This window comes from Bufo bufo, chromosome 2 (genome assembly GCF_905171765.1).
Source record: "Bufo bufo chromosome 2, aBufBuf1.1, whole genome shotgun sequence".
NCBI lineage: Eukaryota > Metazoa > Chordata > Amphibia > Anura > Bufonidae > Bufo > Bufo bufo.
Genome location: NC_053390.1, coordinates 372,324,608 through 372,349,070, shown reverse-complemented (window position 1 = coordinate 372,349,070; position 24,463 = coordinate 372,324,608). Strand labels below are relative to the sequence as shown.

The window sequence follows — 24,463 nt, the reverse complement described above, 5'->3', positions numbered from 1 at the left end:
AAAATGATTCTCCCTATTAATAGGAAGGTTTTCCTAATTCTATATTTACAGTGCACATTTAATGGAGAAATTCTGACATGCAGGAAACACCTGCTCTTTATGGATTTATTAATTTATATATAGTATATTACGCATGTACAGTACTTGTGATTGTTTAAAGGGGTTGTCCGAAGTCATTAAAAACAAGCCCTAAAATGGGTTAAAATTTATTTTAAAAAAAAACATGTTACTCACCCCTCTCTCCAGCACCATTCTTTGCGGCGCTGGTCCGGTTCTCCTGTCTTGTTTGGAACCAGCAGCTGTGATGAGCCTGGATATCAGTCAGTCACTGTCCTCAGCAGTCTGGCACTGTAGCAGTAGCCTTTCCCAAGTACTAACTGCATCTTCCAGTACTAAGATACCCTCTGGAGTTACAGTAATGCTGCACTGGATAACAAGCAGACAGTCACAAGCATGTATCAACACTGGTGGAAAACAAGTACACAGAAGTAAACAGGAACCAAGAGATGATGGCAAATGGATGAAGGAGATGGTAGTCCGGCAATGGAGCAGGCTGAATATGGTGATGTGTACAGGTTGGGAGCAGATGAATGACGATGAACAGAAATTGACCCTGACCCAATGTAAACCCCGCAAGACAGCCAGAGACAATTCAAAAACCAAACAAGAAAAACAGACAGTAAACAACTAAGAGCATACCGCAATACTAGTAGCAGTGAGAGGCAGAAGGACTACAAATCTCAGACTAGAACAGGATACAAGAAATGTGAGGAAGCCAGATACAAATGTACTGCGCTTTTGCTATACCCACCAGCAAAATAACAGAAGACATAAACATTTAAAGGAAGGTTAACCAATCAAAACTCCTCCCTAAATGAACCAGGCTGAGCAAGATGATCACCTGACCAGAGACAAGGTGCTAGTATACAGGCAAGCATGAGGCAACAGAGAAATCCCTGTAGCTAGTAACAATCTCCTACATAAGCCCATTTATGAGAGTAAGGTATGGGTTCTTCTCTAAGCGTGTAGCTTTTTTAGATTTCTTGAAAGGCTCATCTGGATTTTTCAGAAACTGGCCTAAGGACAGGAAATGATATTAAAAAGATACCTATTACTTATGCATTCAATGCCATGGCACTTTAGTGCTACCAGTCTGGTGGTCCCTGCTGGTCCCACAGTGAAAACATCATGTATATCACTGGCCTCATCAGTCATACTAGCATCTATGGCACGTAACCGCTGAGGCCAGTGATTGACACTTGAATGTAAATAGCTGCAGGACGAAAGGTGGCAAATTTAATAGGTAAGTAATGGTTAGCATTTTTATACCATTTCCACATCTTATGCTAATTTCTGAAAATCTCACTTTAAAGTGTAACTGCTGTTCTATTTTTATTTGCATAATGTATAGGGGCAGTGATACTGGCCATTTTTGTAATATACTTTAATTACTGAAATAGTACATTTCTATTAGAAAAATAGCTCTAAAGTGGCCCATTTTGAGCCTTAGCAACGCTCCTCTGTCTTCTGTTTACATAACAGTCAGTGTTAGCAAGTCTCCACCGTTATGTAAACAGAAGACAGAGGTGTGTTGCTAAGGCTCAAAATGGGCCACTTTAGAGCTATTTTTCTAATAGAAATGTACTATTTCAGTAATTAAAGTATATTACAAAAATGGTCAGTATCACTGCCCCTATACATAACATAAAAAAATTGAATGGCAGTTACACTTTAATACAACCTCTGGTTCCCTGCACGCCTGTTACTCCTTGACCATAAAACCTAAACAAGTGACAAATCCTTTTTGAAATCACAATACATTACATAACCATAAAACAATAAATCCACATTTCACAGATCAAGAGGAGATGAAGCAGTAGTGAAATAAACTGAAGGCTTTGATTTCAGTGAGAAGGTGTGGATATTGTAACAGTTTTTTCTAAATGTATTGACTGTAGAACTTACTTTTAAAACATTTTGGTGCCAATGCTAGGGACGCAGCTGAAGATTATAATGTAAAAGGCCAAGGGAAATGTGCCATTGTCCTTCTGTAGTTCTGTACGTTTTATCGGTATTTAGTTTATTGTCACCGAAAGAAGTTCTTACAAAACAGTATGTAATGATGAAGTGGAAGATCACTGTGGGAAATGAATCATGATGATGTTTGCTACGCCAGTCCAGATACTCCCTGCACCAGCCGGTGGATGCACTTAATTTATGATGAGGTGCACGCCTCTTCATGAATTAAGAGTATCCATCGGTAGTCCTTTGACCAAAATGTAATCTATGCCAGCTGATAGCTGGAGTAGATTTCAGTCCTCATTTATACATAAAACTGATGTAAATGATAATAGATTTGCTGGAACTGATGGCCTCACCGATTCCACAACCCTGCACCACTTCCTCTTTTCAGAAAAGTGCATAAGTGCCGTTTAAAAAGGTGCAAACCCTGGGTTTACAACTTTTTATGCCCAATTTTTTGGTATGTACGGAATATAAATCTCCCCCAATGTTTCCTCCAACCATCTCGTGATGGCTACAGGGAGCCCCTATATTATCTTTTCAAAGGAATCACCATGAACATGCAGTCCAATCTGCATGTTATACAGCAGGAGGAGCTGAGCAGATTGTTATATAGTTTTGCTGGAAAAGATTCAGTATAACTTGTAATTTGCTCACCTTAATCCCTGCTCATCCTGACTTTAGGAGTCCAGTGGGTGGTCCTACTAAGTGACTGACAGCTATCACCGTACGCACATACAAAGAAGGCTGTCAAACGGGTAGTAGGACTACCCAGTGGACTCCCAGAGCAAGAACGACCAGCTATTGAATAAGTTCTCCAGTTTTACAGTACATATATTTATAAAAAAGCCATAAACAGTTATGTTTGATCCTGCAACCATAACTGCCTTTGTATTTTAGCCCAACTGTGACAGTGAAGACCCTGACTGGCCCAGCATTAGTGATGTAAACAGAAAAGGCTGGCATCCTCCTCATCTATCAGATGGCGGTGGTTATGTGACTTGTTCACGTGACCGCTTCCTCCACTTTGCTTAAAGGGATTCTGTCACCTGGATTTTAGCTACCAAGATTTTCACATCACTACATCAGTCTCTATATATATATATATATACTATATATATATACAAATATACTACTCCTGGCGCAGACAGCCGGAGCAAACGCGCCTGCTTCCGTGAAGCTGCTGCCAGGACACCGCGCGGGCCCGGACCAGTGTAACCAGGGTGCATGTGCGAGATTACAGTGCACTGGGGAAAAAATATATAAACGAGGAGAGGAGTGAAACATCCCCTTGGGCTCCTTATAGAGGTAATTTGCATATTAATAAAAATGATTTTTACACTAAATGACAAGACAGTAAGAGTACAGGTGAAACTCGAAAAACTTTAATATTGTGCAAAAGTTCATTTATTTCAGTAATGCAGCTTAAAAGGAGTTGCATTAATGCAACTTAAAATTAGAATATTGTGAAAAGGTTTAATATTCTAGGCTCAAAGTGTCACACTCTAGTCAGCTAATTAATCCATATCCCCTGAGCAAAGGGTACCTAAGATTGTGACTTTGGGGTTTCATAAGCTGTAAGCCATAATCATCCAAATTATAACAAATAAAGGCTTGAAATATCTCGCTTTGCATGTAATGAGTCTATCTCATATGTTAGTTTCACCTTTTAAGTTGCATTACTGAAATTAATGAACTTTGCACCATATTCAAATTTTTTCGCGTTTCACCTGTAGTATATTTTAAACTAAATCGTGGAGACTGATGTAGTGATGTGAAAATCTCGGTAGCTAAAATCCAGATGACAGAATCCCTATAATGTGCTGAATGGTAACACGATGCATCCTGCGCATGTGCAGATACAAGGGATCCTGCTGACTGTATCTTTACATGCGCTGCATGCTTCTTTTTTCCAGATGTTTCCCTTAAAAACGCTAGAAAAACAGTGGTCCTAAAAAATGTCATGACATTTTTTACAAAAATGCCCAAAATGTAGTGTAGCAGCACCCTTAGGCCTCTTTCACAAGGGCATCACGTGTGTGGGCCGGATAGGAAGCGGGTGCGTCGCGGGAAAATGCACAATTTTTCTGTGCGAGTGCAAAGGTTTTAATGTGTTTTGCACGTGCGTGAGAAAAATCGGCATGTTTGGTACCCGAACCCGGACTTCTTCACAGAAGTTCGGGTTTGGGTTAGGCGTTGTGTAGCTTTTATTATTTTCCCTTATAACATGGTTATAAGGGAAAATAATAGCATTCTTAATACAGAATGCTTAGTAAGATAGGGATGGAGGGGTTAAAAAAATATAAAAAATTATTTAACTCACCTCATCCACTTATTCGTGCAGCCCGGCTTCTCTTCTGTCTTCTTCTTTGATGCCCAGGAGGAAAAGGACCTGAGGTGACGTCACATGATCCATTTTTTTATTTTATTTTTAACCCCTCCAGCCCTATTTTACTATGCATTCTGTATTCAGAATGCTATTATTTTTCCTTATAACCATGTTATAAGGGAAAATAATAATGATCAGGTCCCCATCCCGATCATCTCCTAGCAACCGCGTGTGAAAATCGCACCGCATCCGCACTTGCTTGTGGATGCTTCGGATTTTCATGCAGCCCCATTCACTTCTATGGGGCCTGCGTTGCGTGAAAAACGCACAATATAGAACATGCTGCGATTTTCACGCAACGCACAAGTGATGCGTGAAAATCACCGCTCATGTGCACAGCCCCACAGAAATGAATGGGTCCGGATTCAGTGCGGGTGCAATCTCGCCCGTGTGAAAGAGGCCTTATACTTCTTTATATAAAAAAAAAAATGGTGCTAAATCTGCACATTCGTTTGAAGCCAGTATACACTAGCATAGATTTTTATAATATGGCACAGCTCGGGGACTTTATTGCAACCATAACCAGTGACAACATGCAAGGCTGACTATTACACTGTAATTTCAGTCAGTCACTTGCTGGATCTTAGCAGTTTTTATACACCACTATGTAACTATACGGTGCATTGAATAGCATATCAAGAGTTAAAAGGGTCCAACCAGGGGCTTGTGCGGGCGTGTTCTGTGACACGAGGTAACAGCAGGAATGCAGTCAGATTTTTGTGGGCACAATGGCATCCATCGTCTCTTCCCATCTCACTGCAGACATGCTAATTATTGTATTTCTCTATCACCAGGTTGTTTGAAATAGTAATTAAAAGAGTAATTGAAATGTTTACTTGTTGTAGGAGTGTCAACCAGGACGTGGAATATAGCAATTACCCAAGATGGATTAGAAGAGGACGATGAGACCTTTGAAGTGATTCTAAATTCTCCCGTGAATGCCGTTCTTGGCACTAATACAAGAGCTGTAGTGAAAATTGTGGACCCCAGAGGAGGTATTCTTTTTGATCTCCATCTTAAAATCTGGAACAGTCTTTTCAAAATTCAGCCCTCTTTTCAGTAACAAAATGTCACCAGTAATGATAACCTTCATCACAAAATAGGTGTTTTTTTTAAACAAAATGCTGTAGACATCTGTACAGACTATTAGCTAAAACAACATTTATTTTTATGTGACTAACTAGAACATGTACTCGAGTACTTCATTCGTAAAACGCATATCGAGCCACTGTGCAAATTATTGTTTGTATCATGTTGTGTGTATATATATATATATATATATATATACTGTATATATATATATATATATATATATATATAATCATTCTGGTTATATGCAACAAAAAAATCTTTTTGTCTGCTACTGGGCAAAAAACATTTGTCCTATACTAAATCGAGTGTGCGGATTACAAATCCGAAGTCAGAATTGTGGTAACACGTCACGAAATTTTGCTATGCATAAGTATGCCTAAATGAATTAAGCACTTGGAAAGCATTGAATCATTTTGAACAGAACGAGTTTTACTTCAACAATTACCTAAATTACCTACATCAAAGTTTGCGTAGTAAACAGTGTATGAAAATGGAATAACAAAATTTCAAAAAGTCTAGTTTTTCAGTTTAAAAGTCTTACTTCCGGCGACGGAACTGCCTGCCAGAATCCAACAACGCAAGTGTGAAAGTACCCTAATGCATTAATATTATAACTGAATAGGCTTTGCATTTATAACTAAAATCTAGACGTGTCAGGCAAATTCCGAGTTCATATTTGGAATCTGCGCGCTCATTTTAGAATAAATCACATGTTTTTCTCTCAGTAGCAAAATTATTGTTGCGCTGAATGGACAAATATCTTAAAAGCTACATGCTGCCATCCATACCTAAGGTGAATCTTTGGGCACATTTTCCTTAGTCCAGTAAAAAACTAAAAGTGGCCCCATGTTGTAGGCAGGTGCAAACTGACAGAAGGTGGGGCCAACACAAGTAGGCGGGGCCAGGAATACCATATTGCCGCACAAAATACCACCCCAACAGAGACAAATACCGCAGTGCAGCACAATATACTGCCAAAACAGAACCAAATACCATGGTAATTGATAAAATAATACCCCAGCAGCACAAAATACCTCCCCAGAAGCTGCCCATCTGAGGTGGCCAGCTCCAGCTGTCACCTTCTGTCCTCCTACTCCAGCTGCCTCAGAATGGCAATACAGCTGAATTCAGGAGTTAGAAGGGGAGCGTCCGATTATTACTTACTTGGCTGGCGGTGATGAGGATGGGGAAGGCAGTCCCTTGGGTATCATCCACCAGTAAATTTTCATGTAGGATTAGTCAGGGCTCTGTAGCTACTGGCTGAAGCATCATCTGGGAGACCACCACCTACCTGCATGTACTCTGCACATAGTACTGGTAATATTGAGAGCTCTCTGTTTCCTTTCAGCAAGAAGTCTGTGAGGGACAGCTTCAGCCAATAGCTCCACTGAGGGAGCTTTGGCACCCAAGGGAGTAGCTAAAGGTTCATCGGCCCTGGTGCAAGAGTTCAACTTGACCCCCCCCCCTTCCCTCAGTGCTTTGTGGCAAGGGGCAGGGGAGCACCTAGCCTTTCTACTGCCTGAGGTAGAAATTGGGATAGGTCATCAATATGTGATCCGACCCCCGGCACACCCGCCAATCAGCTGTTTGAAAAGAAGGCAACGCTCATAAGAACGGTGCCTTCTCTGCTCCGTTTACCTGCTCACCGCAGGAATTGCAGTGCTGAGCAGTGTAATTACAAGTATGGTGTCCCTATTCACTTCTATGAGACAGCTCTGTCTGTTCAAGTGAATACTACAGAGCCGTCCCATAAAAATGGATGGGGGCGCCATACTTGTAATTACACCTGCTCACCACTGAAATTGTTGCGGCCAGCAGGTAAACAACCAGCTGAATCTGATATTGATGACGTATCCTGAGGATAGGTCTTCAATAGTAAAAAACGGACAACCCCTTTAAAGACATTTTCTTTCAGCCATCTCTTCTCTCTGCAGAGTTTAACAAACAGACATCTTAGTTTCGTACTTTTCCATCATCCTCCCACCTTCTGAACACCCCATCCTGCCACCAATAATACTGTGCTCACTGTGCTCCCCACTACTATACTGCAGAAACAGTCCTCCTGAAAATACTGGTACCAAACAGATTATTGGCACACAGTGCCCTAAAAAAAACTGGGCCAGCACATAGTGTCCCTGACACTAATATTACAGTGGCCCCTCAAGTTACAATATTAATTGGTTCCAGGACAACCATTGTATGTTGAAACCATTGTACCTTCAGTAATTGGTTCCAAAGCACCAAAATGTCATCCAAGATAAGAGAAAATAAAGATAAACATATAACTAAGACAGATAAAACAAGTCCTCACATATAACAGTCAGGAATAGCTGCTAACTAGCAACTAAGGCTCCATTCAGACGTCTGTAGTGCATTTGCAGATCTGCAAATTGCGGATCCATAATACACCCGGCCGGAACCCCCATAGAAATGCCTATTCTTGTCTGCAGACCGGAAGATCGGGGTCGCGCTCCGGAAATGCGGATGCGGACAGCACACTGTGTGCTGTCCACATCTCTTCCGGCCCCATAGAGAATGAATGGGTCCGCACCCGTTCCGCATAATTGCAGAACGGATGAGGACCCATTCTACGGACGTGTAAATGGACCCTAATACAGCTAGTTTACCAGAAAAGTGTCCTTGATTGGTTTGATCTGAGTTTCAAGCATCTGTATGTTGAGTCTAGTTTCAACTTACGATAGGTCAGAAAATACGTTGAATATATGTTGAACATATGGTATCCTGAGGCTATTGTATCTTGAGGGACCACTGTATAAATATAATGTCCCCAAAAATAATTGTGCTAAGCTGATACTGTTCCAGGGTGCCCCCCACAGTAATAGTGTTCCCCAAAGTCCCACCAATAGATATAATTATCTGCCAGAGTGCATAGTGTTAACAGTGCACCCAATAGTAATAATACCCCCATTGTGCCCATACTAATAATCATGTTCCCCACAGACCCCAGTACTTCTCCTTATAATGTGTGTCAATAGAAAAATACCCCTTAATGTGTGTCAGTACAAAAACTACCCCATTATAATGTGAGTGGGTACAAATACCCCCTTATAACGTGCCCCAGTACAAAAAAATTCCCCCATTATATTGTGCGCAAGTACAAAAAATATCCTCTTACCTTTCAGATCAGACCCCCATATCAGACCCCCATCTCAGATCTTAGATCAGACCCCCATATCAAACCTCTGATGAGATGCCCCATATCAGACCCCAGTTTCAGACCTAAGATAAGACCCCCAAATTAAACCGCTGATGAAACCCCTCATCTCAGACCTCAGATCAGACCCCATTTAGACCTCTGTTAGACCCCATTATTAGACCTCAGATTACACCCCCATTAGACCTCATGTATCAGACCATAGATCAACCCCTCAATAGACCTCCATGTCAGACACCCCAATATCAGACTTTAGATCACACCTCTAATAGACCTCCATGTCAGACCTTCCCAATATCAGACCTCACATTAGACTTCCAGACCCCCCGCATATCAGACCTCCAGACCCCATTAGATCTCTCAGACTTCCGCATATCAGACCTCAGACCAAACCTTCATATTAGACCTCTGACCAGACCCCCATTAGACCTCTCAGACCACAATTAGACCTCTCCGACTCCATTAGTCTTTTCAGACCCCCCATATCAGACCTCAGACCAGACCCACATTAGAACTTACAGACCCCCATTAGACCTCCAGACCCCCATATCAGACCTCAGACCAGACCCCCATTAGACCTCCTGACCCTTATATCAGGCCTCTGACCAGACCCCCATTAGAGCTCTCATACGCCAATAAGTCCTCTAAGACCCTAATTAGACCTATCAGTCTTCTCAGATCCCCCATATCAGACCTCAGATGAGACTTTAAAATAAAGTTACCTCTCTCCCCGGCTCTCTTGCTGTTCTCGCGGCCCGCGCTGCACAGTCATCTGACTTCCTGCAGCATCAGGTCATAGTGCACTCTGTATGTTCTTATGCTGTAGGCAGCCAGGACACAACTTCACTCCCCCGTCTCCTGCACACTAGTGAGCGCTTCCTTAATTTCTTATAAAGGGAAAAGTATAGCGCCACTAGCAAAGGGGTCCCTGTGGGCCCCCCAGGCTTGGGTGCCCGGTTGCAAGTGCGACCCCTGTGACCCCAATGGCTATGCCAGTGTTGACACCTTCTCCTGTACAGTCCAGTAGCATGTAGCAGTTATTTCTAGTGGTGCTAAGGGCCTATAGTGTATAGAGCACTTTGAAAACCTGCATTTTAGGGATCATACTGAAAGAGCTACCAGCTCTAGTCTGTTTCACAACCCTAGCAGCACCATTTAACTACGAAAATTTGCTTGGAGGTTCATTTAAATGCTAGGATAGGATACACATTTCTGAGCGCTGACTCTAGTAGTAGGGATTTTGGGGGAGATTCACCATTCCTTGTGCGCCTGAAAAGTGTAGTTAAAAACTGGCAGGTGCGAGTTTTTAACTAAGACTTTTTAAAAAATTGTCGCATCCGCCACTTTTTGCCGTCCTCTCCACTTTTTTGAAAGGGGGCGTGGCCAGCCGCTGCAACAAATGTAGCTTCATGTACACCAGTTTTCTGGCGGAAATGAAGCCAAAAATCTAAGGCAGCTCTGAGCTGTCATAGATTTCTGATTAGGCGCATGGACTGCAGGAGACTGCGCCTAATTTATGACGAGGCGTTCCTCTTGTGATAAATTAGGCGCATCCTCCGGCACCTCTGGGGATATCAAGATAGGAGCAGAAAGCGCCGGTCTTGATAAATCTCCCGCTTTGTATTTAAATGTTTTTATTCAAGGTTGACAAGAAAGGAGTTACAAACAGGGTAGTACCGTATTTTTTGCTTTATAAGACGCACCCGATGATAAGACGCACCCCAGGTTTAAGAGGAGTAAAATAATAAAAAAATATTTTTCATCAGTCCTCATATCAAATCCTCAGATCAGACCCCCATAAATATCAGGACATCAGATCAGGCCCCCGTATCAGGACATCACATTTGACACCCTTATCAGGAAATCACATTAGCCCTTCATGTCAGACCCGCATCAGACCTCAGATCAGCCCACCTTGTCAGACCCTCTTCAGACCTCAGATTAGCCCACCTTGTCAGACCCCCTTCAGACCTCAGATCAGCCCACCTTGTCAGACCGCCATCAGACTTCAAATCAGATAAAAATAAAAAAAATGCTGATGCTGTACGCAGTCAGGAAAGTGAAGCACCGGCCCCACCAGGAGGGTGAGTATTAGAAGCGCTTGCGGTGCTTCGCTCCCCACTCCCAGAACATAATGAATACTAGTGAGCACTTCCATATGGAAGGACTCACTAGTGTTCGCTTTATAAGACGTACGTCTATTTTCCCCCCACTTTTGGGAGAGGGGGGGAGAGTGCGTCTTATAAAGCAAAAAATACAGGTATATAGAAATTAAAAGCAAAGGTCATAATACAACTTCCAGTATCTCATGGTAAAAAAATAGCCAAAGAAGACGACCATTAAAAAAGGGAAGGGAAGGAACCAAATTAAGGAAAGAAAAAAAGTGGAGGAATAGGAAAGAATAAGGAAGATTAAGGAGGGAACAGCAAAGTCAACTGTAACTTTACACTCTGCAGGCTGCAGAGTGTTCAGAACAAAAAGCCCACAACCATTACCTCTCCTCCGATAACATATATTCCTGAGATACAAATGGGTGCGCGGCATGCGGAATCCTCCATCAAGTGCCTAAAGAAAGTTATATCGCAATCGGAGTAGGAATTTTAGAAGAATTCGCTACCTGAAATTAAATGTAAATCATACATTATCATACAATAGCGGTGCTGGGTTGCTGCAGCATCTCTTCCATTGTAGTGAATGGGAGCTGAGCTGCGGTAACTCAGCACAGCCACTACTCTTTTAATGGAGCTGTCCTTCCTGTAGTTCCAGCATCCGAGTCTGCAGGAAACAGCTGATCATGGGGTTGCAGGGTGTCGGACCCTCACTGATCAGATATTAATTACCTATCCTGAGGATATACCATAGTCCCAGGAGCCTGGGGCTGGCAGATTAAGTAGATGCAACAAGGGTGCACCTAGTTGCTTAGACCCACCCTTGGTGCACATAACTGCTCGTTTGCATATGGATGAAAAGTACTTTTTCTGCAGAGTGAAGCAATGGTTCTGTAGGTGAAAGGTATCATTACATTCAGGCAGCCCTTCAAGGCGTTGTGCCTGGTTTAACAGTGAATTGCTTGGTGACAGACTTCTGTTAAAATAATTTCTCTTGCCTTTTATTATAGGAATTTGCCATTTAGGGAAGGTAAAAAGTACTGTGACAAACTGCACCAATAAGCCAGTACATCTACAATGTAGCCATAGCCTGGGAGAATCTCCACGTCCTAACCTAAAAGGGGAAGAAGGAGTCATCAGAGGAGATGTGCTAGAAGAATTTAGCCCTACACAGAATGAAAAGAAAAGACTCAGGCTTGTCGGAAATGGAAAATCAGTAAGTGAGGCTGCATTTGAGCTGTAACCGTTACGTAATGTCTTGTTCACTGAAAGTTACTGCAGCCAGTAGTTTAAAAAAAATTGTATGTCGAGACAGGGGTTCAATGGATTCCCATTATCCTAATATATTAAAGGGGTTGTCTGAAAGTAAAATAACAACAGTATCCCTCACTTGGAAAATCTGCTGGTGCTCCCCCAGGTCTCTGTTGCTGTCCTGCCGTAATGACAGTGATGATGTGACCACCCTCAGCCCATCACTGCCTGTGGTCATGTGGAAGTGGTTGCACATATCTTGATATTTACCATATCTGTAAATGTCCAGGATAACCCCTTCAGACATTTTAGACACTTATGAATGTGTCTTTGATAGAAGCCCCCTTTAACGCTAGACAAAGCTTCAGATTATAGATGTATTTTACCATTTAAATTCCACGCCATTTCTGCGCTGTTGGAACCATGGTCCCCCACCACATTTTGTTTACATCATCAGTGCAATGACATGTTATATATGGTCAAGTACAGTAAGGGCGACGGCGAAAAGCTGGCAGCACCGGTAACATCATAATTGCGACAAATATATACAGTATATTACAGTTTGATATTTTTAGTCACTTTAAGCAGGTTGGGGCATATTGTTAGAGGTCAGATATTCCATTTCATTTGCTGCATCATCAAAAGTTTTTTTTTTTAGTAAATGTATATTTTAAAAAATCTCTTTCCTTGCCTTAACATTACCTGTAAAAGTGTATACTGGAAAACTATTCCTGTGTTCATAGCAGTGTAGAAGTTGGACACAACATGCAATTTCCACAGAGACTGGAACTAGGTATTAAATTATTTTAATAAGGACTCAGGGGAAATGCTTGACTTACAAGCTAATTATATGAGAAAATGCCTAAATGTCGCAATATGATTTGGAATGCCCAGCACCTAAATAGTAAAATTATTTCCAATTATCCATAGACACATGGGAGATTGCCTTAGGCGCTTAATGACAAGGGCCCGTTTACTGTTAAACAGAACGCCCACATTTTGTAAATCTGCTGGCATCTTACAGACCATTAATTCTGGTTCTGCACAGCCTGCAAAAGTAAATCTCACTGCCTATTTATACCTGAATACTTATTGTAGAGCATAGTAAAATGTGGGCAATGGTGTATGTAAACTCTTTAATGTCTTCTTGATATATTGATTTGCCGTGAAAAATTGTTTTAACTTACCAGTCAGGCTGTTTATTCATATACATATAGCCGTAGCCACTATAGAGAGTAAGAACGAGAATAAGAATAATTACAACAATTTAGTAACATGTAGCTTTCAAGATGTAAGTAGTAGGAGAACCTTATCCACCAGCATTAGGGGCAAAGGAAATGTGAGGAGAGTAATGAATGTACTTTTGTGTACCTGGATGTTAGGTAATAGTATTTCTATGCATAGCAAGTGTATCAGCGAATCCTATAAGGGTCGGGCCATATGGTCAGGTTTCCGCGTGAAGTTTTGGAAGCCAAAATCAGGAGTGGATCATAAGAAGAGAGAAAGCATAAAGGACAGATAGACTTTCTTTTTTTTAATTCATTCCTAGTTTTGGCTTCCAAAACTACAGCCGGAAACCTAACACTTATGATTAATCTCCTCTATTGCTTACAGCAAACATTGAGACACATAAAAAGAGGGAGCAAGAGCTTACAAAATAGATTCATATGTTCATGATTGTGTGATCAACCACAGGGAGATGTCTAGCTATCTTGAATGGTCAAGTAGAACCCACTGCACTACTAACCAAGAGATTTTCCAGTGGTAGATTTCCTGGAATTTACACCCTTTTCTTGTCAAGCCATACTCCCTTGTCAGGCAAAGCGCAGATCATTTCACTAAACCTAGATATGCCAAACTGCAACACATTTTGGCCAATTTACAACAGAATCTAGGTGCACTCTCATTTTGTGGGTCAATGTGTCAAACCACCATTATTTGTACCTCCTCCTGTTTTGTATTAATAAAATTACCCTAAGGCCTCTTTCACACGGGCGTTACGGATTGGGGCCGGATGTGGGTGCGTGGCTGGGAAATCGTGCGAGTGAGCACACAATTTCAGTCAGTTTTGACTGCGATTGCGTTGCGTGGTTCAGTTTTTTCCGCGCGCGTGCAATGCGTTTTGCACGCGCGTGAGAAAAAACTGAATGTGGTACCCAGACCCGAACTTCTTCAATGAAGTTCGGGTTTGGGTTGGTTGTAGTGTAGATTTTATTATTTTCCCTTATAACTTGGTTTATAAGGGAAAATAATAATGATCGGGTCCCCATCCCGATCGTCACCTAGCAACCATGCGTGAAAATTGCACCGCATCCACACTTGCTTGCAGAAGCTTGCGATTTTCACGCAGCCCCAATCACTTCTATGTGGCCTGTGTTGCGTGAAAAATGCACAAAATAGAGCATGCTGCGATTTTCACGCAACGCACAAGTGATGCGTGAAAATCACCGCTCATGTGCACAGCTCCATTGAAGTGAATGGGTCCAGATTCAGTGCGGGTGCAATGCGTTCACCTCACGCATTGCACCCGCGCGGAAATCTCGCCCGTGTGAAAGAGGCCTAAATGGCCCAGAATATCCTCACAATAGAACAAAAATAAATAGCCAAAGAGCTATTCAGATTCGGTTTATGGCCTAGTTATTAAGACGGAATTTTTATTCTCTTCCATCTAAAATAAATAGAACAATGAAAAAATAAAAATGTGTATATTTCTTATAGCCTATGGTGCATATTAAAAGAAATCAACAACATTAGTGTTTTGTTTTTCTCAATATTTCTTTAGACACTTAGTATTAGTATACTCAGTATTAACCAATAGGCCTGACAGAACAACAGACGTGCAGGTTGGGGGACACCTGGGAAATAGTGACCATAAAGTAATAACCTTCCAATTATCATTCAAAAGAGCGTTTCTACAGGGAGGAACTAAAATACCAAACTTCAAAAAAGCTAAAATTAGCCAAGAGAGGCCATAGGCCTAACTAACTGGGACAAAGTCCTCAAAAAAAAAAATACAGCAACAAAATGGGATATCTTTAAAAGCATCCTAAAATCTCTTTGTGAGAGGTACATACCGTATGGGAATAAAAGATTAAGGAACAAAAAGAAACCAATGTGGATAAATAGAACTGTAAAGAAAGCAATAAATGACAAAAAGAAAGCATATAAATCACTAAAACAGGAGGGTAGAACGGAAGCACTGAAAACTATAAGGAAAAAATAAGAACATGTAAAAAACAAATAAAAGCGGCCAAACTATAGACCGAGAGATTAATTGCCAAAGAGAGTAAAACTAACCCTAAAATGTTCTTCAATTATATAAATGTTAAAAAGTATAAATCTGAAGGTGTCGGCTCTTTAAAGAGTAATGAGGGGGGAGTCGCAGAGAGCGATGAGGAGAAAGCAAAGCTGTTAAATATTTTTTTTCTCCAATGTATTGACTGAGGAAAATAAACTGTCAGATGACATGCAGAATGTAAAAATAAATTCCCCATTAAAAGTGTCCTGTCTGACCCAGGAAGAAGTACATCAGCGACTTAAAAAGATTAAAATAGACAAATCGCCAGGACCGGAACGCATACACCCCCGTATCCTAAGGGAATTAAGTAATGTCATAGCCAGACCCTTATTTTTGATATTTGCGGACTCTATACTGACAGGGAGTGTTTCACAGGATTGGCGCATGGCAAATGTGGTGCCAATATTCAAAAAGGGTCCAAAAACAGAGCCTGGAAACTATAGGCCGGTAAGTTTAACATCTGTTGTGGGTAAACTGTTTGAAGGTTTTCTGAGAGATGCTATCTTTTGCTAGCATTTGACACTGTACCACATAAAAGGTTAGTATATAAAATGAGAATGCTCGGACTGGGAGAAAACATCTGTATGTGGGTAAGTAACTGGCTGAGTGATAGAAAACAGAGGGTGGTTATTAACGGTACACACTCAGATTGGGTCACTGTCACTATTGGGGTACCTCAGGGGTCAGTATTGGGCCCTATTCTCTTCAATATATTCATTAATGATCTTGTAGAAGGCTTGCATAGTAAAGTATCAATTTTCGCAGATGACACTAACCTGTGTAAAGTATTTAACACTGAAGAGGACAGTATACTACTACAGAGGGATCTGGATCGATTGGAGGCTTGGGCAGAGAAGTGGCAGATGAGTTTTAACACTGACAAATGTAAAGTTATGCACATGGGAAGGAATAATGCAAGTCACCCGTACATACTAAATGGTAAAACACTCGGTAACACTGACATGGAAAAGGATCTAGGAATTTTAATAAACAGCAAACTAAGCTGCAAAAACCAGTGTCAGGCAGCTGCTGCCAAGGCCAATAAGATAATGGGTTGCATCAGAAGGGGCATAGATGCCCTTGATAAGAACATAGTCCTATCACTTTACAAATCGCTAGTCAGACCACACATGGAGTACTGTGTACAGTTCTAGGCTCCTGTAAACAAGGCAGACATAGCAGAGCTGGAGAGGGTCCAGAGGAGGGCAACTAAAGTAATAACTGGAATGGGGCAACTACAGTACCCTGAAAGATTATCAAAATTACGGTTATTCAATTTAGAAAAAAGACGACTGAGGGGAGATCTAATTAATATGTATAAATATATCAGGGGTCAGTACAGAGATCTATCCCATCATCTATTTATCCCCAGGACTGTGACGAGGGGACATCCTCTGTGGCTGGAGGAAAGAAGGTTTGTACACAAACATAGAAAAGGGTTCTTTACGGTAAGAGCAGTGAGATTATGGAACTCTCTGCCTGAGGAGGTGGTGATGGTGAGTACAATAAAGGAATTCAAGAGGGGCCTGGATGTATTTCTGGAGTGTAATAATATTACAGGCTATAGCTACTAGAGAGGGGTCGTTGATCCAGGGAGTTAGTCTGATTCCCTGATTGGAGTCGGGAAGGAATTTTTTATTCCCCTAAAGTGGGGAAAATTGGCTTCTACCTCACAGGTTTTTTTTTTGCCTTCCTCTGGATCAACTTGCAGGATAACAGGCCGAACTGGATGGACAAATGTCTTTTTTCGGCCTTATGTACTATGTTACTACTATGTTACACTGAGATTTATTTCAGCAAAATACTACACAGTAGATGTGTTAGGCTACTTTCACACCTGTGCTTTCCCTTTCCGCTATTGAGACCCGTTATAGGATATTAATAGCGGGGGGAAATCTCTTCCGTTTTGTCCCCATTCATTGTCAATAGGGACAAAACTGAACTGAACGAAATAGAATTCACCAGAATGCATGGTTGTGTCCTCATCGCGGACAGAATAACACTTCAAACAGCGTTTTTCTGTCCGCAATGTGGTGTGGAGCAAGAGGGATCCGTCATGACTCACAATGTAAGTCAATGGAGACTTTCAATGGAGTTCATGACGGGTCCGCCATCGCTATTTTAAAGATAATACAACTCGATAGAGCTATCCGTTGAGAGGTAGCTGGTATAGATAGCTCTATCAAGATCATTTAGATCCCAATCAAAACAAAAATAAATAATACTTTTAAAGGAGAACATAAGGTTAACCACTTCCCGCAACTGTAACGCCGAAAGGCGTCATTGCGGCGGCTCCCCCAGGCTACGCTAACGCCAATAGGCGTCATCTCGCGTGAGCCGAGATTTCCTGTGAACGCGCGCACACAGGCGCGCGCGCTCACAGGAACGGAAGGTAAGAGAGTTGATCTCCAGCCTGCCAGCGGCGATCGTTCGCTGGCAGGCTGGAGATGTGTTTTTTTTAACCCCTAACAGGTATATTAGACGCTGTTTTGATAACAGCGTCTAATATACCTGCTACCTAGTCCTCTGGTGTTCCCCTTTGTTTGGATCGACCACCAGAGACACAGGTAGCTCAGTAAAGTAGCACCAAGCACCACTACACTACACTACACCCCCCCCCGTCACTTATTAACCCCTTATTAGCCCCTGATCACCCCATATAGACTCCCTGATCACCCCCCTGTCATTGATTACCCTCCTGTCATTGATCACCGCCCTGTAAAGCAACATTCAGACGTCCGCATGATTTTTACGGATCCACTGATAGATGGATCGGATCCGCAAAACGCATCCGGACGTCTGAATGAAGCCTTACAGGGGCATGATCAATGACTGTGGTGATCACCCCATATAGACTCCCTGATCACCCCCCTGTCATTGATTACCCCCCTGTCATTGATCAACCCCCTGTAAAGCTCCATTCAGATGTCCGCATGATTTTTACGGCTGCACTGATAGATGGATCCGATCCGCAAAACGCATCCGGACGTCTGAATGAAGCCTTACAGGGGCGTGATCAATGACTGTGGTGATCACCCCATATAGACTCCCTGATCACCCCCCTGTCATTGATTACCCCCCTGTCATTGATTACACCCCTGTAAAGCTCCATTCAGACGTCCGCATGATTTTTACGGATCCACTGATAGATGGATCGGATCCGCAAAACGCATCCGGACGTCTGAATGAAGCCTTACAGGGGCGTGATCAATGACTGTGGTGATCACCCCATATAGACTCCCTGATCACCCCCCTGTCATTGATTACCCCCCTGTCATTGATTACCCCCCTGTCATTGATTACCCCCCTGTCATTGATTACCCCCCTGTAAAGCTCCATTCAGACGTCCGCATGATTTTTACGGATGCACTGATAGATGGATCGGATCCGCAAAACGCATCCGGACGTCTGAATGAAGCCTTACAGGGGCGTGATCAATGACTGTGGTGATCACCTCATATAGACTCCCTGATCACCCCCCTGTAAAGCTCCATTCAGATGTCCGCATGATTTTTACAGATGCACTGATAGATGGATCGGATCCGCAAAACGCATCTGGACGTCTGAATGAAGCCTTACAGGGGCGTGATCAATGACTGTGGTGATCACCCCATATAGACTCCCTGATCACCCCCCTGTCATTGATTACCCCCCTGTCATTGATTACCCCCCTGTAAAGCTCCATTCAGACGTCCGCATGATTTTTACGGATCCACTAATAGATGGATCGGATCCGCAAAACGCATGCGGACGTCTGAATGAAGCCTTACAGGGGCGTGATCAATGACTGTGGTGATCACCCCATATAGACTCCCTGATCACCCCCCTGTCATTGATTACCCCCCTGTCATTGATTACCCCCTGTAAAGCTCCATTCAGACGTCCGCATGATTTTTACGGATCCACTGATAGATGGATCGGATCCGCAAAACGCATCCGGACGTCTGAATGAAGCCTTACAGGGGCATGATCAATGACTGTGGTGATCACCCCATATAGACTCCCTGATCACCCCCCTGTCATTGATTACCCCCCTGTCATTGATCACCCCCCTGTCATTGATCACCCCTCTGTAAGGCTCCATTCAGACATTTTTTTGGCCCAAGTTAGCGGAATTTTTATTATTTTTTTCTTACAAAGTCTCATATTCCACTAACTTGTGTCAAAAAATAAAATCTCACATGAACTCACCATACCCCTCACGGAATCCAAATGCGTAAAATTTTTTAGACATTTATATTCCAGACTTCTTCTCACGCTTTAGGGCCCCTAGAATGCCAGGGCAGTATAAATACCCCACATGTGACCCCATTTCGGAAAGAAGACACCCCCAGGTATTCCGTGAGGGGCATATTGAGTCCATGAAAGATTGAAATTTTTGTCCCAAGTTAGCGGAACGGGAGACTTTGTGAGAAAAAAATTAAAAATATCAATTTCCGCTAACTTGTGCCAAAAAAATTTTTTTTCTATGAACTCGCCATGCCCCTCATTGAATACCTTGGGGTGTCTTCTTTCCAAAATGGGGTCACATGTGGGGTATTTATACTGCCCTGGCATTCTAGGGGCCCCAAAGCGTGAGAAGAAGTCTGGTATCCAAATGTCTAAAAATGCCCTCCTAAAAGGAATTTGGGCACCTTTGCGCATCTAGGCTGCAAAAAAGTGTCACACATCTGGTATCGCCGTACTCAGGAGAAGTTGGGGAATGTGTTTTGGGGTGTCATTTTACATATACCCATGCTGGGTGAGAGAAATATCTTGGTCAAATGCCAACTTTGTATAAAAAAATGGGAAAAGTTGTCTTTTGCCAAGATATTTCTCTCACCCAGCAAGGGTATATGTAAAATGACACCCCAAAACACATTCCCCAAATTCTCCTGAATACGGCGATACCACATGTGTGACACTTTTTTGCAGCCTAGGTGGGCAAAGGGGCCCATATTCCAAAGAGCACCTTTAGGATTTCACAGGTCATTTACCTACTTACCACACATTAGGGCCCCTGGAAAATGCCAGGGCAGTATAACTACCCCACAAGTGACCCCATTTTGGAAATAAGACACCCCAAGGTATTCCGTGAGGGGCATGGCGAGTTCCTAGAATTTTTTATTTTTTGTCACAAGTTAGTGGAAAATGCTGATTTTTTTTTTTTTTTTCATACAAAGTCTCATATTCCACTAACTTGTGACAAAAAATAAAAACTTCCATGAACTCACTATGCCCATCAGCGAATACCTTGGGGTCTCTTCTTTCCAAAATGGGGTCACTTGTGGGGTAGTTATACTGCCCTGGCATTCTAGGGGCCCAAATGTGTGGTAAGGAGTTTGAAATCAAATTCTGTAAAAAATGACCTGTGAAATCCGAAAGGTGCTCTTTGGAATATGGGCCCCTTTGCCCACCTAGGTTGCAAAAAAGTGTCACACATCTGGTATCTCCGTACTCAGGAGAAGTTGGGGAATGTGTTTTGGGGTGTCATTTTACATATACCCCTGCTGGGTGAGAGAAATATCTTGGCAAAAGACAACTTTTCCCATTTTTTTATACAAAGTTGGCATTTGACCAAGATATTTATCTCACCCAGCATGGGTATATGTAAAATGACACCCCAAAACACATTCCTCAACTTCTCCTGAGTACGGAGATACCAGATATGTGACACTTTTTTGCAGCCTAGGTGGGCAAAGGGGCCCATATTCCAAAGAGCACCTTTCGGATTTCACAGGTCATTTTTTACAGAATTTGATTTCAAACTCCTTACCACACATTTGGGCCCCTAGAATGCCAGGGCAGTATAACTACCCCACAAGTGACCCCATTTTGGAAAGAAGAGACCCCAAGGTATTTCGTGATGGGCATAGTGAGTTCATGGAAGTTTTTATTTTTTGTCACAAGTTAGTGGAATATGAGACTTTGTAAGAAAAAAAAAATAAAAAAAATAAATCATCATTTTCCACTAACTTGTGACAAAAAATAAAAAGTTCTATGAACTCACTATGCCCATCAGCGAATACCTTAGGGTGTGTACTTTCCGAAATGGGGTCATTTGTGGGGTGTTTGTACTGTCTGGCCATTGTAGAACCTCAGGAAACATGACAGATGCTCAGAAAGTCAGAGCTGCTTCAAAAAGCGGAAATTCACATTTTTGTACCATAGTTTGTAAACGCTATAACTTTTACCCAAACCATTTTTTTTTTACCCAAACATTTTTTTTTTATCAAAGACATGTAGAACTATAAATTTAGAGCAAAATTTCTATATGGATCTCGTTTTTTTTGCAAAATTTTACAACTGAAAGTGAAAAATGTCATTTTTTTGCAAAAAAATCGTTAAATTTCGATTAATAACAAAAAAAGTAAAAATGTCAGCAGCAATGAAATACCACCAAATGAAAGCTCTATTAGTGAGAAGAAAAGGAGGTAAAATTCATTTGGGTGGTAAGTTGCATGACCGAGCAATAAACGGTGAAAGTAGTGTAGTGCCGATTTGTAAAAAAGGGCCTGGTCTTTAGGGGGGTATAAACCTGTGGTCCTTAAGTGGTTAAATAAACTGACCTTAGCAGGTAAAAGAAATCACATTAACATATGAGCTACCTAAAGGTACTTTCACACTAGCGTTTTTGCTGGATCCATCAGGGCTCAGCAAAAACGCTTCCGTTACTGATAATACAACTATCTGCATCCGTTATGAATGGATCCGGTTGTATTATCTGTATCATAGCCAAGACGGATCCGTCATGAACTCCATTGAAAGTAAATGGAGGACGGATCAGTTTTCTATTGTGCTAGATTGTGTCAGAGAAAACTGATTAGTCCCCATTGACTTGCATTGTGAGTCATGACGGATGCGTCTTGCTCCGCATCCCATGACGGAAAGAAAACTGCAGCTGGCTGCAGTTTGCTCTCCAGTATGATAACGCAACCAAATGGAATGGAATGCATTTTGGAGCACTCCAATCTGTTCAGTTATGTTTTGTCCCCATTGACAATGAATGGGGACAAACTGAAGCGTTTTTCTCTGGTATTGAGACCCTATGACGGATCATAATACTGGAAAATAGAACCTCTAGTGTGAAAGTAGCCTAACACATCTACTGTGTAGTATTTTGCTGAAATAAATCTCTAAAGAAATATTGAGAAAATCAAAAACAAAACACTAATGTTGCTGATTTCTTTTAATAAGCACCATAGGCTTTAAGAAATATACACACATTTTTATTTTTTCATTGTTTTATTTATTTTAGATAAAAGAGAATAAAAGTTACGTCTTAAAAGGGTTTTCCAAGTTATATTTATTGATGATCTATTCTCATGATAGGTCATCAATATCAGATCGGCGGAGGTCCGACACCCGGCACCCCCGCTGATCAGCTGTTTGAAGAGAAGGCGCGCGCCGTGCCAGCGCTGCCGCCTCTTCACTGTTTGCCTTCTAGCCGTTGCGTCTGCAGCGGTGAGCAGGTGTAATTACACCCAAGCCGTCCCATTAATTTCAATGGGACGGCTTGGGTGTAATTACACCTGCTCACCACTGCAGATGCAACGGCTAGAAGGTAAACAGTGAAGAGAAGGCAGTGCTGGCACGGCGCGCGCCTTCTCTTCAAACAGCTGATCGGCGGACCCCAGCCGATCTGATATCATCAATAAATATAACTTGGACAACCCCTTTAATGTCTAGTCCAAAAACAGAATCTGAATAGCCCTTTGGCTATTTATTTTTGTCCTCCTGTTTTGGACACACTCCTTGGTTTTGGCTTACAAATACTAATAAAAAATACTGACCAAATACTGACTGTGTGAAGGCAGTCATACTCCTGTTCGGTTTCTGCCTTCTGAAATAAGTGAAGAGGTTGTGAAGTAACATGACATTTACTAAAGAATTTACTGGACAGTTGTTATAACACCAGTGCATAAAACATATGAAGTGAGAACACAAGTATGCATGTGAACAAACCTTTCACAAAATGCTACTTTAGTTCTTTTTACCCACTTAATGTTCTCAGCCCTTAATTCAAGACAGATTTGTTTTCTCTCTCACATTTATGTGTTATACGTATTAAAAAATCACTGGTAGTATAATCTGTGAATGAAATTAACTCACAAATGTTAGAAGTATTGGACAAATCATATAAACAGAAGCATCGACAAACAGTCTATTTTAATAACATGGTAACATAGTACATAAGGCCGAAAAAAAGACATTTGTCCATCCAGTTCGGCCTGTCATCCTGCAAGTTGATCCAGACAAAGGCAAAAAAAAAACTGTGAGGTAGAAGCCAATTTTCCCCACTTTAGGGGAATAAAAAATTCCTTCCCGACTCCAATCAGGCAATCAGAATATCTCCCTGGATCAACGACCCCTCTCTAGTAGCCATAGCCTATAATATTATTACACTCCAGAAATACATCCAGGCCCCTCTTGAATTCCTTTATTGTACTCGCCATCACCACCTCCTCAGGCAGAGAGTTCCATAGTCTCACTGCTCTTACCGTAAAGAATCCTCTTCTATGTTTGTGTACAAACCTTCTTTCCTCCAGACGCAGAGGATGTCCCCTAGTCACAGTCACAGTCCTGGGGATAAATAGATGATGGGATAGATCTCTGTACTGACCCCTGATATATTTATACATAGTAATTAGATCTCCCCTCAGTCGTCTTTTTTCTAAATTGAATAACCGTAATTTTGATAATCTTTCAGGGTACTGTAGTTGCCCCATTCCAGTTATTACTTTAGTTGCCCTCCTCTGGACCCTCTCCAGCTCTGCTATGTCTGCCTTGTTTACAGGAGCCCAGAACTCCATGTGTGGTCTGACTAGCGATTTGTAAAGTGGTAGGACTATGTTCTTATCACGGGCATCTATGCCTCTTCTGATGCAACCCATTATCTTATTGGCCTTGGCAGCAGCTGCCTGACACTGGTTTTTGCAGCTTAGTTTGCTGTTTATTAAAATTCCTAGATCCTTTTCCATGTCAGTGTTACCGAGTGTTTTACCATTTAGTATGTACGGGTGACTTGCATTATTCCTTCCTATGTGCATAACTTTACATTTGTCAGTGTTAAACCTCATCTGCCACTTATCTGCCCAAGCCTCCAATCTATCCAGATCCCTCTGTAGTAGTATACTGTCCTCTTCAGT

General features: G+C 41.9%; 1 protein-coding gene across 1 annotated transcript in view; it reads left to right on the top strand.

Moving 5' to 3' along the window:
- The window catches only part of FREM1 (FRAS1 related extracellular matrix 1), a 244,676-nt gene that overhangs the window by 189,751 nt on the left and 30,462 nt on the right, over positions 1-24,463 (top strand). The window contains 2 exon segments of the mRNA XM_040417167.1: positions 5,257-5,406; positions 11,797-12,002. Of these exon segments, the coding sequence (XP_040273101.1) occupies positions 5,257-5,406; positions 11,797-12,002 (356 nt within the window).